Here is a 17,062-nt window from a genome sequence, read left to right as displayed (position 1 = left end):
ATCTGCATCACCTGAGATGCTGCACTTTCCATCTCTATCCCCTTTCCTCCATCCCCAGGGGCTCACCCAGGCCCAGGCAAATAAACCCCTCCCTCCTTCCCATATCCTCTGCCACACTCTTGTCTCAGGACAGCTCGGGACAGTCCACAGGGTGCTGCCATGTGGTGGTCCATTATCAGCCTTGCTTCCTAGATCCAGCTTCTCACCTGGCTAGCCATGTGTCCTGCCTCATGAGCCAAGTCCAGAGATGGCCCACAGGAGGGGAAGATAAAGGAGGGCACCCCAGCACACTGTAGCACTAATTGGGATTAGTTCTGCAGGCTTCTCGAGGAGGAGGTGGTAGCAGGGAGGATAAAGAAAGCTCTCCTTTGGGCACTAGGAGCTTGGCAGGGTGTGCTGGGTTCAACAGCAGGCACTTGTCGCCACAGCCAGAGGATGGTGGATTGTCTGTTTGGGACATCCCACACTATATTAAAAAAAAAAAATTCCAAATAACAGGAAAAGCACTGAATAATGTCTGTTTCTTGCCCAAAGAGGAATCCCCATCACCTGGCAGCATCCAGCCATGGGCAGGGAGCTCCTTTCCATGTTCTGGAGAACACGTGCTGCTCTCCAGCTCACTTCAGCTTGGACTTAGCAAAGCACTTGGTGCTGGTTTGAATCCCTCCCGAACCCTTGCTGAAATCAGCAGCTTTATTAAATGAAGGTCTAAAGAGGCAGAGCTACAAGCAGTGACCAGAAATGTTAATTTACCTTCCTTTATGACTGAGAGATGCTCAAACATCCCCATGGTGGGGGGGTACTAAGAAGCAATTGTTCCCTTGGGAAGCAAACTCTCACACGTGGTGTCTCACCAGCATGTATGACCTGTGCACACACTCACGGCAAGCTCACACCTTCACAGGCTGTTTTTCCTCATTTCAGACTCCACCAGCCTAGAATCCATCTGCCACCCTGGAAATTAATAGCAATCATTAAACAAAAAGAGCTGGCAAAAAGAAGCCTGAGGTGAAAAGCAGCTATTTCTGCCAGAAAAAAAATTAAAACTATTTAGACATACAGAAAGTCATTTATTACTGTGAAGTCCTCCCTCCACCTGGGGTTTAAATCTCATTACAGTTTGTCCAAAACAGATGTTACCCTTTTAGCAGTAGATTATTAACAATAAACTCCAATCCTCCAAAGAGGGTAGGTGTTTTGGGTTCACTTGCTTTTTCGGCTTGAGTAACCTCCGCAGGAAACGTTTATGAAAAGGACGGGCAATCCAAACACTGCCACAGCTCCCTGCTTCAGTTGTCTTGGGCTCCAAAGTTTCTTTCCACTTTCCAAATATTCTGGACAAGCAGGGAAACACAGAGACTCAGAGATGGACCACAGACCTTGCTGAGGAGCAGACAGGATGCTGAGGAAGGGCTTTGTGTGCTGCAAGCCCACGTTAACCTTCCAGCAGCTCCTACCACGGCTTTTCCACCCTCAGTTTGGCACTGACCATGCACCCAGACAAAACCAGGTTCTCTTGGAGTTCAGCATGTGCACAACCCATTTTTTTCCCAAGTTTCTCTGCATCTGGCCACACACTTTTGGGTAGAAGGCTGTTTGGTTGAGCTTTAGGCTTGCTGGCACCATAAAGGAGACCCAGTGGTCCCTCATACCTGTAGCTGAGTATCCTCTGTGGGCAAAGATGGGCTTTGCTTGTTCCCACCAGTGCATGGGCATACTCCAGTGGGAAATCAGCTAGCCTTGAGAGAAACACTCTCTGGCACCATATTTAACCAGCCAAGCCCACAGTGGAGTAACTTTGTTCTGTTTAGATTTAGCATAATAAAAGATACCTGCTCAGGAATCTAGGAGCCTTTTAATCATGCTGTAAACATAATCAAATGAGACATTAATATCAGCTCCAAACACATATGGCCATCTGGCTGCCCAGCCATCTCCCTGACCATCTCAGGTAGCAGGAAGCACATTCCCAGTGTTCTCCAGAGACACTGCTAAATTCTCACATTGCCTCTCAGCGTGCCTGGAAAGGCAGTGAGAACCAGCTATTTTGGGACTGTTGATGGTGAAGCCAGTACCAGCATCTCAGGGCTGCCTCAGAATACACTTTTTGCTATCAGTACAATTTTTCCTGCACCCCAAGGGAAGCATCAAGAGCTCTCCTGGGCCATGTATGTCTGTGAGTACTTACTGTTGGAAGAGAATCTTTCCCTCAGCACAGCACAGCACATCTCAGGCCTTCAGGCTTTACAGCTTATACCCAATCCCTTCATGGAGCCCTGAGGGGCCCAAGGGAGCCCCAGGAACGCAGTGTACTCACCTCTCTGCAGGTGCAGGGTATTCTTGGGATGAATCTGTTGCACATCCATTCACGTTGTGTCAAGGTATGATGGAATAACTGCAGGGGCTGCACTGGTGGGAAGAAAAAACTGTAATTCATGGCTGAAATTAAGCCATTAAAGAGCAGCTGAAGTGAATAAACACACACAACGATCTCGTGGACTCTAGAGGGTACAGTCACTGCTGTCTCACATCCCTGTGCCTCCTCATGTGCTAATCTGCACCAGCCCTTCATCCTCTCCCTTCTATCCCAGACCCAGTTGGAGCACAGACCTGCAACATCCAGGCCACCACCAGCAGGCTGAGACCAGTAACCCAACCCCCAAATATCCAAATAAATGGATATTTGTTTGTAGCCTGGGTATCTGACCCACGAGAAGCGTCCTACTAAAAAAAAATTGTGGGTGCGAATTTCCACTGCTGGAACAACAGACCCACAGCCTGGGAAAGTGTTTTTTCTTTAGAAACACAGCATCTGTTTGCGTTAAGAGGGTTGGAAATGTTGATGAGGACCTGAGCTGACCTAGGGAAGGGTCTCCTCCAAGAGTGGGCAAACCTGAGCTGCTCCAGCAGAGCCACCTGCAGGAGCAGGGCCGGGATGGGTGAGCTGTACGTGGAAGGTGGCCACACTTGGTTTCCTCTGCAATGCTGTTATCCTGAATAAACATTAGATTGGTTTTGGAGGGCTGCCCAGATGATCATTAACCTTCTCCTGGCCCATGACAAGAAGCCAGCCTGCAGCACTGAGCTAAAATTAGGCTTGTAGGGCACTGGGGCTTGCCAGATATAGCAATATCTGGGCAGAAACCCCCTTCAGAAAGTGGACAGCCAGAGCGTCCAGCCTTAAGCTGGGCTCCTCAGCTCCAGAGGACAAGAGCTACATCATTAAAATCACAAGGTAACTTTGATTGGAAGAGACATCTGAAAGTCTCCAACCAGAAAAGCAGGACCAGCTTCCAAGGTGAGCAAGTCAGTGAGAGGTTAGCAGAGGTATTTGCTTACAGCACAGACATAAGAATTCCTGTGTGCAGGACACGTGCTGATGGAAAGGTGAATTCTGTTCTGCCTACTCAGAGAGCACAGATCATTGCCATGAAGTCCTTCATGAGCTGTGTATTTTCTTGTCCATCTCTCAGCACTCAGCATTACAGCCCAGCTAGAAACTGATGTTGCACTGGCCAAAGACCCCTTCACAGGGGAAGGGCAGGGCAGAGGGGCAAGTGTTCTTCTGCAAATACAACCATTAAAAAGTCAGAGCAGACAAGACACTTGCACCTCCAAAAATAACTTCTAGCAAACTCACCATTTCACAGATCCATCACCAGAGTTTCCCCTGTGTAAAAGTGGGTTTTCCCATCTGGGAGGCAGAGGGTTTTACAGGCCTCCTGCAAAAATAAATTAATGAATGAAAGCAGCAAAACCCTTTCCCAAATAGCAGCAAAGATCTGAGCGAGGATGATGGTGCAGCAGAGACAAGGCTCAGCTCAGATTGTCAGTGCTGAGGAACACCAGCAGCTCCACTTCCCAGCACGGGGCTGGCTCCCTCCATTGCATCGGTGCTGGAAAAACATCCTTTGAACTTCAGCACTATTTGCAGGGGAAAACAGGACACCAGACCTCTGCTTTCCCTCAGCCTACCATCAGCTTAACCATCCCATAATGAAGCTGTGATTCAGACTGATTATTTCTAAGGAAAAATCCCATCAAGCAAGTATTAGAGAGGCTTTCTCCCATGGAAACACACCTTTCTTGTTGCTAGGGTCGTACCTGATCAGAGCTCTTACTTCTCTACATCCCCTAAAACCTTTTTCCTCTTCACCTTCGTCTAACTCTGCCCCTCTCATCACACTGCTCAGCTCCTTGAGGGCTCAGCTGCACTGTCAGGGGCTGGAACTGATGTTCCATTGCCACCCGTGCCGATGTTTTGGAAGGCTGGTTTCATGCACAGGTACCCCAGCTGGGCTTAAGAGGCTGCTCACCAAGAAGATCATTTATGCATTTACTTAAACTCAGCAGAGGCTTCTGCTCAGCGGGCCACAGCAGCATGAGATGGGGTTGTCATCTCAACAGACCCTGGAAACTAAGCAGCATGAGATGGATGTAAATGACTTCAGACTGCAGCTGAGTAACAGCAGAATAGTCTTATTTTCTGAAATCCCAAGAGTTTGTCTTGAAAATGCTGTCATTTTAAACCAGAATTTATCCTGCCACAGAAAAAAGGGTTCTTAAAAATGTTTATGCAAACAGGTCTGTTCTTGCTATTCCCAGGTTGCAGCTCTGGCCTCATCCTGGCTCTTGGAGGCATGGTGGCTTTGAACTAGGGCTCCCCTCAGACACTGCAGCACCCAAGTTTACTGATAAATTCAATGGGATTGACTACCAACTTCCAGTAAAGATCACAACTTTTTCAGTCAAGGTTAAAACAGGAATAAGCCAAGGAGAGATTGGCCCCAGCACCATACAGAGCCCATGAGTGTTGACACACTGGTAATATTACTGTCCCTGTGTAGAGACCAAGCGTGTCATTTCTCTTTGTTTCTCCCAGTGTCTCCCAGAAAAGTTCTCTCTTAGCCATCCCTCCCACCTGGATACTTGTCATACAGTCTGTGACCTCCCAGAGTCTCAGTAAAAGCTATCCTGGATGCAATGCTGGGCACTTCTCTCTCAGCCTCCCCTTCACCTCTCTGATTCATTCCTTCTTAATCTCTCCTCAAACCTCAGTGGAAAATGTATCTCTTCTCCCTTGCCTGTTTTTCTTAAATAATAAATAATAGCAGGAGAGAGAGTAGAATTGGCTGGAGAGCTCTATCATCTAACGCTGTGAGGCATTTGGGAATAAGGTTGGGATGCACAAAATGCTGCCTAAACCCTGTCAGTGAAGGATATTAGGACCAGGATGTCTGAGTATAAAATGAACTTGAATTTTACAGGCCTGAGCATCTTTATTATTCAGGGAGGTTGTGATTCTGACCAACATCACCCAGCAGGAGTCATGGAGCAAAGACCAGGAATATGAACGAGGAGAAAACCTGCCTGGAAGCCTCCTTTCCTTGCCTGACATGTACAGGATGGACATTAGCTATTTAGGGGTGATTTCATCATTGTTAAAGGTTTTATCTGCCAGGTTGGAGCTGCCTCCCCAGATTATCTTACACATAATGAAAAACCAAGGTTCACTTTAAAATCTGGTTCCTGTTAGCCAAATTTTCCCTCCCTACCTGTTTGCGTGGCCAAATACTCATGTTTGTAGTGTACCACTCCCATTTTCCTCTGGCTCTTTTTGTAGTGGGGATCATTTTTTGATAAAACAGCCCAAGTGGCTGTGAAAGAGGATCTAGGAGAAGCTGGAGATGGAGCAGCTAGGCAGAAGGAAGTTATGGAGATGCAGAAATGCCAAGGAGAGGAGCACTGCTGTGTGTATACACATGCACACACACGGTAATCTTGCATTCCCTCAGTAAATGTAAGCCACAGTTTGAAATAACTCATTCAGTAGAATAACAAAATTAGGAACTGAGTGCCAGCTCCCTTCCCAGCCCCCATGGTTGCTTTGTTTGCTTCCTTGCAGCTGCTGCTCTGCTTTAATTTTCCAAGATGCCATTAGCTGGGAAATGGAAGCAAAAACTTCCCAGCCAGCTTGCACTGGTTTTTGAAGCTCCAGCTTTGCCTTTTCCTTTCCATCTCCCTTGCTATGGGTTTTCAGCCAGGATGAGGATGCTGCTGCTCATCCAGTGCAGGCTGTAGCCTCATGGGCATCCCAAAATTCCAGCCATTACTCTTTGCTGCTGGCCTGTTGACAGGGACTAGGGCTGGAGAAGCAGAGATGGGTAGGAGGGGAGCATATCACCGTCAGGGCTGAGGATTAGCAGGGAGAAGCATGGATCTGGGCTCCAGCAGAGATACTGGATATCAGAGGCAATGTGCAGGGGGAGCAAGGAGTGAGGGAGTTGTCATTGCCCCTTTGCTGGCCTCTGTTAGCCACAAAAACCCAGCATCCTCTCAGCTGGTCAAACCATTCTGCCTCCTGGGAGCAGAAAGGGAGTTACAGCAGTGTCTGCAGGGCCCAGGTAACTGTGCAGGAATGGTATTTCCTGGGTGGCTGCCATGGCCTTGTCATGGATGTGGCCTGTTGTCACTGTCACCGTGGTGCCACACTTCAAGATATCTCTGACTGAGATTAAGTCCATCATTCCAAAGCATTGCTGTTGTTATTCCACACTGTCTTCATTCCTACCTTTTGCTTCTTTCTCCAACACCAAAAGAGGCCCCCAAATCACCACTTTGCTGGTTGTTTTTCATGTGAGAGTTTTGGTGGTTTCTTCCTGGGTTTTCTCAGCTCTATGGGGGTTCCGAGGACTGGGAAAAGCAATGTGCAATTGTGTTACCAGGAGAATAAACTCAGGGCAACTGGGCAGAGATAAAGCAGGCAGGCAGGAGAGTTAAACCACTAGGTCCTTGTGGGATGCTTGGCACTGGTGTTGCTCAGGCACACACCCACACCCAGCACGGGCTGGGATGGGGCTCTCAGAAGCCAACAGGATGAACAACTGTGCCTTTTGTGCAAAGCAACAAGACCCACTTCTCCACTCACCAGTCATGTCCCGGAAATCTAATAAAAAGGGAGATTAGCCCCTCTTTCCTCTCTCACATCTCCTTAATGCTGTCATTTTATTCACACTTTGTAAAGCAAATAAACCAGCAAATTGCTTGCTTTAATGAGCTGAAATTAAACTCGGGCTGCTGATAAAATGCCATTTCTCCTTTCTGTTGTTGGGAAGGACTTGGCTGATAGGCAATGTATGGGAAAGAAGAGAAAACATACAGTGGGAGCCTTACTGAACATGTTTGAGTCATTTACTGCTGCTCTTCTTCATCCCCAACTCCTCCGATTAGATGGGGGAGGCACGTGGGTGCTATAGGGGAAGGCTGTAGGGGATCAGCCTGGCAAGATCTGTGGGGAGTCTGTCTCTGCTCTTTGCTCACAGATGGTCCTACTCCACTAATGCCCTGTGACACAGGCTGTTGCCCACAGCCTCCTCAGGGAGGAGTGACAAGAACCTTCCTCTGCGAGGAAAAGGCTGGTTTTGCTCTGCAGAGCCTTCCCAAACACAGATTTGCCCAGAGAGGGTGGTTGGGTCACAGTGGGAGATAGAGGAGACAGAATAAGCACTTGCTGAAGAGAATGTGCCAAGGTGCATCCCTCCCTGCTGCCTGTCCTCAGTTTGGCAGGGCTTCCCTTGCCTGTGGGACATCCCTGGAATCCACAAGTCCATGGAGGAGGACAGGGAAGTGCTGGAGCCAAGTGCCACCCCGAAGGGACAACTGGGGCAAGCATCTGCTTCTGGCTCTGCAGGCCAGGAATACCCTCGTGCACACCCTTATGGGCAATATTCACCCCCACAGGATGCAGGAAGAGCTGGACACCAGGCTGCTCCCTGCAGCAGAGGAGAGTGGGCACACCTAGAGAGAAAGTGTCCACCTGCAAAGCAATGTATGTGCTGGGATTTTCACCCCAACAAGAGGAGCTCAGGGCGCTTTGCTTCAGTCTCCCACCACCCCACGAAGTGCTATCGTTATCTCAGTACCAGAGAGGAGGCTGGAGTGCAGAGAGGTTAATTGAGTGTCTAACACCAGAAGGAAGCAGCAGCAGACGTGTTTCAGTCTGGCACTGCAGCCCGTGTCTCGCTGTGGGGGTGGCAAGGGGGGGCACTCGGCTGCAATCTCCCAGGGAGCACAGTTCCTCTTCCCTTCCTCGCTGGCTCCAAGGACTCAGCTGTGTTAAAATGGGTGACCTGAGCATCCCAGGGCAGTGACAGCACATGGAGGACAAGGTGGCCAGAAAGCCTCATGTGCAGAGAGCTGATGTGAGAGAAGGTCTTGTTATTCATGTAATGGGAGCCCAGCTGTCATCAGGGAACAGACTCATTGTTCACAATCCAACCAAATAAACTGTTTCACTGCTTATTATTACTGGCCTGTTTACCAAGGTATAAACTGAATGGTGAACAGGGATCTCTGTGGTCAGGTATGGTCTCCTTCCCTGCCTGGTATTGTGGCTGGAAAAGGACCTGGTTTCTTTGGGACAAGGGTCAGAGTATGGCATCTGCCTCTAAACAATCAGCCCCACACGATTTTCAGGTATGTAGCACCAAGAACAGTCCAGCCTGGGCACTGCAAAATGGTTTGGAAAACTGTTTCTGGGTTTATATTGTTTCCCAGATTTAATGAAAGACAATTTAGATGTAAGATGTGGCCCTGTCTCCTTCACAACTTCCCAAGAAACCTCCAGTTCTTACCAACTTTGTTTTCAAGGAGTATTGGTGGTGTCTTTCCCTGCCCTTGGACAAGGGAGATGACCAAAGCTCCTGTTCCCAACAAAAGTTCCAAGAAGGACTTTTCTAGATAGTCTATGATGATTTCTCCCATTTCTGGGCAACTCCATCTCTGCCACAACATCTCACTGCATCTATCCTACCAGCCCAGAGTTCTGTTTGGCAGTAGAGATACCCACAGATGATATTTTCAATATCTTTTGGAAAAGTGTAACCCAGGAGATGCTGGTGCTAATACAGTTCCCACCTCTCCACTTTTCTCTTCCTGTTTCCCTAAGAAATTAGAAAAGGAAGTAAAAGCTGTCCATGCATATTTATGCTTAGTCAAAAATTTAGGGGGAAAAAAATGGAAAATGTGATCCAGGAGTGAGTTTTTCTGTGGGAAGTGAGGCTGCTGGCAGCCCCACAGGTTTGTGCTTAGTGAAGACTTTTCCTAGTCTTCAAACAGCTGTTTCTGGCTGGGGAGGGAAGGTTTTGTCCCATCCTCTGCAAATGTTCTTGTTATGCCACTGAATGTTTGCTGGTCTTCCACAGCTCTGCATCATTTCACCTGGGAGGGAGAGGCCTTGGAGAAAGGCAACAAGCCCGAACCAGGGACAAGGACACTGGGTGGTTCACAATCACACCGGTGGGTTTGCAAAAGAGTGCCCTGAAACTACTGCTCAGGTTCCCAGAAACAGGACAAGCGTTTGATGCTGGGCTGTATCCCAGATGCCGCACGGCAGTGCAGGCAGAGAGAGACGGTGTCCTCGACCAGCACCCCTTCTGTGGGCACTGCTGCTGCGCACACCAGCACACGAGACAGTCAGGATTCCCCTCAGCAAAACGCTGCAGCATCAAATCTACATCAGAGCGAGTTGTCTAGACTTCATCTGCTCTCAGCAGAGAGGAGCAGACACTTCTGGGGCATCACTCCTCTCCTCCTAAGGTAGACAGCTAAATAGGTCAGACAGACGGTGCACTGGATGTGTGTCGGTCTCTCAACTGCCAAAAAAGTGAGGCTGGACAAGGGCTCAGAGGGTGACCTCAATGGTCAGTGACCACCTCCCCTTGTGCTGCCAAATAGTGCTGGTGGCAGCCAAATAAACCAAAGCTCCTTGAAAGGTGGTTGCCACAGCGAGAAGGCAAGTGCCTAAGAGGGGAGTTGGATGGATGTTCAACACCTCTGACTGCTGACTGTCTTTCCTTTGTGCTTAGTTTGTGCTTGTGTTTTGTTTTGAGCAGGTGAGCCGAGGGACTGAGCAGGGACAGGCAAACGCATGGAGGCACAGGGAGATGGGGACCAGCGCCGCGATGGGCAGCAAAAAGAAAATGAGGAGAAGTACTATAAAAAATGAGAGGAAGGCTTGTCTCTAAGCCTGAGCAACTCCTCTGCACAGGCGCTTAGCTTCATGACTCCCTCCTCAAGATGCCAGAGACCTGGTGATGTGGGACCAGCCACCAAGGCCTTGGTAGCAGCCCCTGGCTGCTGGCTGCTGAGTACCGTGGGCACCGAGGTCCGCTTTCTCCACAGACGCTTCCCTCCCGTCTCCGAGCCATGAGGAGAAGGGAGAGGCAAGCAAAGCTGCCGAAGGAGCACTAGCCTACGCCTTCCCAGCCCCTGTCCTGCTCCCCGCTTCCAGCAGACCAGGAACCCCTTCTCCGTGCTGCCCTTCCAGATGGCAGGTCGCCGGTGGGCCGCGACGTCAGCCCTCTGCATGTGCGTGGCGGCCATGTCTCTCCTGCACGGGGTGCGAGCAGACTGCTGGCTCATCGAGGGGGACAAGGGCTTCGTCTGGTTGGCCATCTGCAGCCAAAACCAGCCCCCCTATGAGTCCATCCCCCAGCAGATCAACAGCACCATCGTGGACTTGCGGCTGAACGACAACAAGATCAAGAGCGTGCAGTACGCCTCGCTCAGCCGCTTCGGCAACCTGACATACCTCAACCTGACGAAGAACGAGATCTCCTACATCGAGGACGGTGCCTTTTCAGGACAGTTCAACCTCCAGGTGCTGCAGCTGGGTTACAACCGACTGAGGAACCTCACCGAGGGCATCCTCCGGGGCCTGGGGAAGCTGGAGTACCTCTATCTCCAGGCCAACCTCATTGAGACCGTCACCCCCAATGCCTTCTGGGAGTGCCCCAACATAGTGAACATTGACCTGTCCATGAACAGGATCCAGAGACTGGACAGCAACACTTTTCGGGGCCTAAACAAGCTCTCTGTCTGTGAACTCTACAGTAACCCCTTCTACTGCTCCTGCGAGCTCCTCGGCTTCCTGCAGTGGCTGGAGGCTTTCACCAACATGACACGCACCTATGACCGGATGCAGTGCGACTCCCCACCCGATTACGTGGGCTACTACTTGTTAGGCCAAGGCCGGACTGGCTACCGCAATGCTCTGAGCATGCTCTCTTCCCTTTGCACTGGTGGCTCCTACACTGTGATCCCTCGTTTTATCCCTCCCAGGTACCAGGTGACCACGGTGCCCTCCGAAAGCCCCTGCTCCGAGGAGGAGTGCTCCTCTGGTGACGGCACGACGCCGCAGTTCTCCCTGTTCACGCCCATCGGTGAGACAGAGGTGCGCCCCAACATCCAGGTGAAGCACCTCAACCACAACTCGGCCGTCCTCACCGTGCAGATCCCCTACCCCTTCAGCAAGATGTACATCCTCTCCCAGTTCGAAAACGGCTTCTCCTCCATGATCACCAAGCTCAGGAAGAAGGAGGAGAACATCACCGTGAGCAACCTAGTAGCACAAAGAGATTACACCTACTGTGTAGTCTCCGTTCACCAGTACTCCAAGTACAACCACACCTGTGTCACCATCACCCCCACCAGACCCAACCGCAAGGAGCCGGTGCCCACCCCTTCCACTGCCACCCATTATATCATGACAATCCTGGGCTGTCTCTTCGGCATGGTGATTGTCCTGGGCGTGGTGTATTACTGCCTCCGGAAGAGGCGCCAGCAGGAGGAGAAGCACAAAAAGGCTGCCGGCAGCATGAAGAAGACCATCATCGAGCTGAAGTATGGGCCAGAAATGGAGACCACCAGCATCACTCAGCTGTCCCAGGGACAGATACTGGGTGGGGAGACAGTGACCCGCATCCCCTACCTACCCTCTGCTGGGGAGGTCGAGCAGTACAAGCTGATTGACAGCAGCGAGACCCCCAAGGCCACCAAGGGCAACTACATGGAGGTGAGGACGGGTGAGCAGCCTGAGAGGCGAGACTGTGAGCTGTCCCTGCCGCCAGACACCCAGGGCTCTGTGGCTGAGATCTCCACCATTGCTAAGGAGGTGGACAAGGTGAACCAGATCATCAACAACTGCATCGATGCCTTGAAATCTGAGTCCACCTCCTTCCAAGGGGTGAAATCGGGGGCAGTCTCCACAGTGGAACCTCAGCTGGTGCTCTTATCAGAGCAGATCCCCAGCAAGCACGGATTCCTTTCCCCCATCTACAAGGAAAGCTACAACCACCCTCTCCAGCGACACCACAGCATGGAGGCAGCCCCCAAACGCTCCAGCACCTCTTCCAGTGGCTCGATACGGAGCCCCAGGTCCTACCGCTCCGAGGGATCGGGCCACAAATCCGAAGCCAAATACATTGAGAAGACATCCCCCACCACTGACACCATCCTCACTGTGACACCGGCCGCGGCCATCCTGCGGGCAGAGGCGGAGAAGATCCGCCAGTACAGCGAACACCGGCACTCGTACCCCAGCTCGCACCCAGGGGAGCAGCACGACAGCATGGGTGGGCGGAAGCCCTCCATCCTGGAGCCTCTGACCCGTCCTCGCCCCAGAGATCTGGCCTACTCTCAGCTCTCGCCTCAGTATCACAACCTGAGCTACACCTCCAGCCCAGAGTACACCTGCAAACCCTCGCACAGCATCTGGGAGCGCTTCAAACTCAACCGCAAGCGGCACAAAGACGAGGAGGAGTACATGGCAGCCGGCCATGCCCTACGCAAAAAGGTCCAGTTTGCCAAAGACGAGGATCTTCACGACATCTTAGACTACTGGAAGGGCGTCTCTGCCCAGCAAAAGTCCTGAGTCCTCACACAACTTGTGACTTAACACACTAACTGGACCAAAAGAAATCCGCAGCAGCTATTTTTATTCAGACTGTCTTTGAAACAAAATAAAGTTAAAAAAAAAAAAAAAAAGAGAGAGAATCAATAAAAAAAAATAATAAAACAGAGAACAAATAATGAAAAATCTATAAATATTCTATATAATATATAAAGTGAGAAAGTGAGATATTAAAATGTCCTCACGCTGGTGAGACATGCACCAAATTTGAACACAAACTTTGCAAAACAAACAAACTGTGGAGTGGAAAAAAAAAAAGTTTTGTTTCATTTTGATTTTTTAAAAAAATAAGAAAAAAGAAAAAATTGAATATAAAATGAAAATTAAAGAGCGGGCAGAGAGCTGAGGTCTGGCGTTTCCCAATATTGCATTGCATGAGTCCCTATTCCGTGATTTTGTGGATTCTTTGTGAACAGTTTGTGTTCTTCCTTCCTTCCTTCCCTTCCAAAATCAACAGCGACAAAAACAGCAACAAAAACCAAAAAGAGACCAGAAGGAGCTCCATCTTTTGGGCTGTTTTTGCAAACGGAGTCTTCCAGTTTAGACTTTTACCCAGTTGAAGGCCCGTTCACATTTTCACTCACTAAAAGGTTTTACCACACATTGCATTGTAAACCGAAGTCGTTAATTGTACAGAGAAAATTTCTATATTTGCAATGTTTGCTGTATAATGAGAAAGAGAGAGGAGAAAAAAAAAAAACAATACTACATCTACTAAAAAAAAAAAATATATATATATATATCTATATTCACCTGTTTGTACCAGGTTTTAATCATGGATTTTAGAGAAAGAGATGGAGTTTTGTTTGAAGGACTTTTTTGTTGGTTGGTTGGCTGATGGGATATCTTTTGGAGGGGGGAGTGTTTGGATTTCTAAGTACTTGGTTTTGATTTCTTCCACCAGTTGTCTGTGTCCAAGTTCTCATCACTTCCAAGTGCATTGAAGAAAAAAGGCATGTACCCAGGAAAATAGAATCCCTCACCTTATTCCAGGTGGGAGACCATCACCACCAGGAACTGGGAAGGGGATGAGAAGTGAAGGGCTCTGGGTTGAGCAGGTGCCACCACACAATGGGATTTCTCCTGCAAATTAAAAGGTATTGGTCTCTGCCCCTAAACAGATGTGTCTGGGCAGTGGTGGCCCTTGGGACCAGCCACCAAAGGGTGGATTATCCCCCCACTTTCAAGCTGGGGAACCAGTGATGAGTTAGAGCACGAAGCCTCTTGCTGCTCTGTGGAGGAGAGAATGGAGCGGTGATTTTTTGAGGTGAAAGACACTCGGCATTTACAGCTTGCCCATACTGAGACATCCTGGGGATCCCTGACCAGCCCTTGGCACTCTGAGGCTGGAGGGGAAGGGGATGGCTCTGTGTCCATGGGTCCACCCAAGCAGCCACATGCCCTTCAACCATTGCTGTCCAACACTGGTCCAAGACTCCACAGCTCTTTCCCCCATCTCTAAAGTACTCACAGGTGATGCCTTACTCATGAGGTGAGAGGGGAGATGTTGAGGCCTGGCACTCCCAGGCCACACTGGTGGCCAAAGGACACAATTTTGTCCTGATAAGCTCCAGCTGAGTCACAAGCCCCTGTGTCTCACCCATCCCATGACTAACAAAAAGCGAGGGCTTCATGAGGGTCTGAGAGCTGCCCTGCTTCCAGGTGAGTGTGTGGGAGGCCGGGGAGCCGGCACAGTCAGGTGCTAAGCTCCCCAAATGCAGCTCTGTGAGGCCCTGCTGCTTGCCAGAACTTTTTCCCTTGCATCCTGCTCACAAGTCGCTTTGGATGGACATCCTGAGTCCTGACGGATGAGCACTAGGGCCCAGGAGCAAACCATATCCCATCCTGTTATTTCAATATTTCAAAGCGATTTTGACAGGTATTCTTGCAAAAGGTTATGTTTGTTCAGAAAGGAGCCGAGCTAGGAAGACACAGAGCAGGCTGGGAAGTGCACGAGTTCATTCCCCGTGGTTATTTGTGTAGACAACAAACCATTATCAGGATTTCATAATAAAAGGCAGGTAATTTCTCCAGGAATACGTTCACTCTGCCAGAGCAAAAGGCACATTCCTCCACCTCCTCCAGGTGGATCCTGCCCACAGCACACAGCTTCCTGGGGCTGTGTCTTGCTCACCAGGCGGTGAAGAGGACCTGGAGGGGGGAGTTGGGGATCACCTCTCTCTTGTTTAGTGCCATCATGGCAGGTCCCTCCCCAGATCTCAGCTGTAGCACCTGGTACCAAAGCAAACCCTTCAGCTGAAACAGCCTTTCCCTGAGTGCCTCCTCAAAGAACCATAGAATGGTTTGGGTTGGAAGGGACCTTAAAAGTCATCTAGGATTGTAAAATAAAAAGTCATCATCATTTAGTTCCAACTCTCTGGCCATGGGCAGGGATGCCACCCATGAAATCAGGTTGCTCAAGGTGCCATCCAGGAGAAATAAGAGTTGGTTAGCAAGGATGTATGATGGAAACAGTAACAGGGCCTCCTGGCACTGTTTCATGGTCTCACAGGATTCCTCATCAAGAGGCTGGGGTAGTCCAAAGTGGTGGCAGCTCATGAGTTAATTTGGGCTCAGATGCTCCAGTGTTGACACTGATAGATACCCAAAGAACTGATAGATACCCAAAGAACTGATAGATACCCAAAGAACTTCCTCAGTTGCTCCCTGCATTGAGACTATTCCCATACCAGTTTGGAAATGGCATCGTGACCATCTCCATGGAACTGGGAGCAGTGGCCAGCCAGTGGAGTGTGAGGCCTTGCTGTGGAGGCTGCAACCAGCTCAGCTCTTTAGCTGGGGCCACTCATTTTGCTCCTCTGCCTCTGTTTCCTCATCTGGAAATGCTTCCTTGTGGCACTGAGGGCACAGGCTGGCTGGGGAGCCTCAATTAATTAATTGCCTGTCTGTGAAGCCCATTTAGCTCCTAGAATAAAAGCTGCTATCGAAATGCAAAGCTGTTAGGGGTGTAAAACAGCATGGGCAGATGAAATCAAAGCCTGATTCTGTTTTCACACCAGGATTTCACTGGTCATAAACCAACAGAGACAGACACAGGAATGTGATACAGCAGCACTGGTCTTTCTAAATTAAACACTTCCTGCATGCCAACTGTCTGCAACTGGAAAAAAGGAGGATTAGAAAAAGTCTAGGCCCCTCTATCTCTGAGGTATCTCTAAGACATCACTCAGTACCCCATTGTTGGTGGGGCCTCACCACAGGTCTCCAGGTGGCTCCTGGGCTGCTGAGCACCTTCCAGCCCCTTGCCCTCCCTCCAAAACAAGGTGCAGTCCTGGCAGCTATGATCCACATCTCTCGGCAGGAGATGCCATAAAATGAGCTGTGAAAAAAGCCAGACAAGAAAAGGGAAGAGGTCCCACTGTCCCCAGGGCCACCACCCCATGGATGAGCTCCATGGGTGCCGCTGCACAGGGCCTGGAGAACTCTGTCTGCAGCATCTTCCATCCCTCCAAGGCAGCTGCTTTACAGACCCTTCTGAGGACAGAGAGGGGATTTCATCACCTGTGACCTGCTGGGTGTTCTTGTTCTTTGTCTCCTGTTCAACCAGGACAGCTGGTTCTGCAAAGAGAAGTGACACCTTGTCCAGCCAGGCTGCTCCTGCTGCCCTAAACTCATCCAAAAGAAGAGGATTCCCCACCAAGCAGAAAGGAGAGGGCACAGGAAAGGCATGTTGGAGTGAAGAGGAGGGGAAGCTAGGGGGAAAAAATCACAGTTCCCTGCAGTGCAGTCACAGCTCTGGGGCCATGGGGAAATGCATTCTGCTGATGCCCTTTCCACATCCACAAAACTGCTGTTGTCTCAACCACCTGTCTTCAAGGGCAAAACCAAGGCAGCACGAAAAATCCCTCCCCCAGCAAGGACAGCTTCTAGCTGGAGAGTAAATCCAAGCCCACATTACCCATGGCTCAATCCTCACTCTGGCCCAGAGTCAGCAAAGGACCCTGCCAGATGTTACAAAGTCTGTGTGGCACCTAGAGCCTGGATAGTATTTAAAAACCTGTAAATTAGGACAGAAACATCCCTTCATATAGACGTGCACCATTTAAGCCCAGGATTCTTGAGGGCACCTGCCAGCCCTGGTGTGCACACCGGGTGTGTCCATCTGTTCCCAAGCATGGCCTGTGGGAAGGGCTGTGTTCACAGACAGAAATGTGGAGTGGCACAGGGTGGCAGTGGTGGCAGGCACTGCCTGCCCAGCTACCTTCCCAATGCAGCAAGGCACTTGAGAGGGGAGGCAGCTGGGGGCTGCCTTCTTCTTCAGAGCTCATGGGTGTTGGAGGTGCGAACTGT

At 50.0% G+C, this 17,062-nt stretch overlaps 1 protein-coding gene across 4 annotated transcripts in view; it reads left to right on the top strand.

Moving 5' to 3' along the window:
- ELFN1 (extracellular leucine rich repeat and fibronectin type III domain containing 1) overlaps positions 1–13,454 on the top strand; it is a 103,972-nt gene extending 90,518 nt beyond the window's left edge. For all 4 annotated transcript variants that reach the window (XM_069030158.1, XM_069030155.1, XM_069030156.1 and 1 more), the window contains one exon: positions 9,894–13,454. In XM_069030158.1, coding sequence (XP_068886259.1) covers positions 10,328–12,712 — 2,385 coding nt within the window. In that variant the 5' untranslated portion in view covers positions 9,894–10,327 and the 3' untranslated portion in view covers positions 12,713–13,454. The remainder of the gene's footprint in view (positions 1–9,893) is intronic.
- The last annotated feature ends 3,608 nt before the right edge of the window (positions 13,455–17,062 follow it).

Source organism: Aphelocoma coerulescens, chromosome 14, assembly GCF_041296385.1.
Source record: "Aphelocoma coerulescens isolate FSJ_1873_10779 chromosome 14, UR_Acoe_1.0, whole genome shotgun sequence".
NCBI classification, from domain to species: domain Eukaryota; kingdom Metazoa; phylum Chordata; class Aves; order Passeriformes; family Corvidae; genus Aphelocoma; species Aphelocoma coerulescens.
The sequence above is the reverse complement of the archived record's forward strand: the minus strand, read 5'-3'. Positions and strand labels throughout refer to the sequence as shown.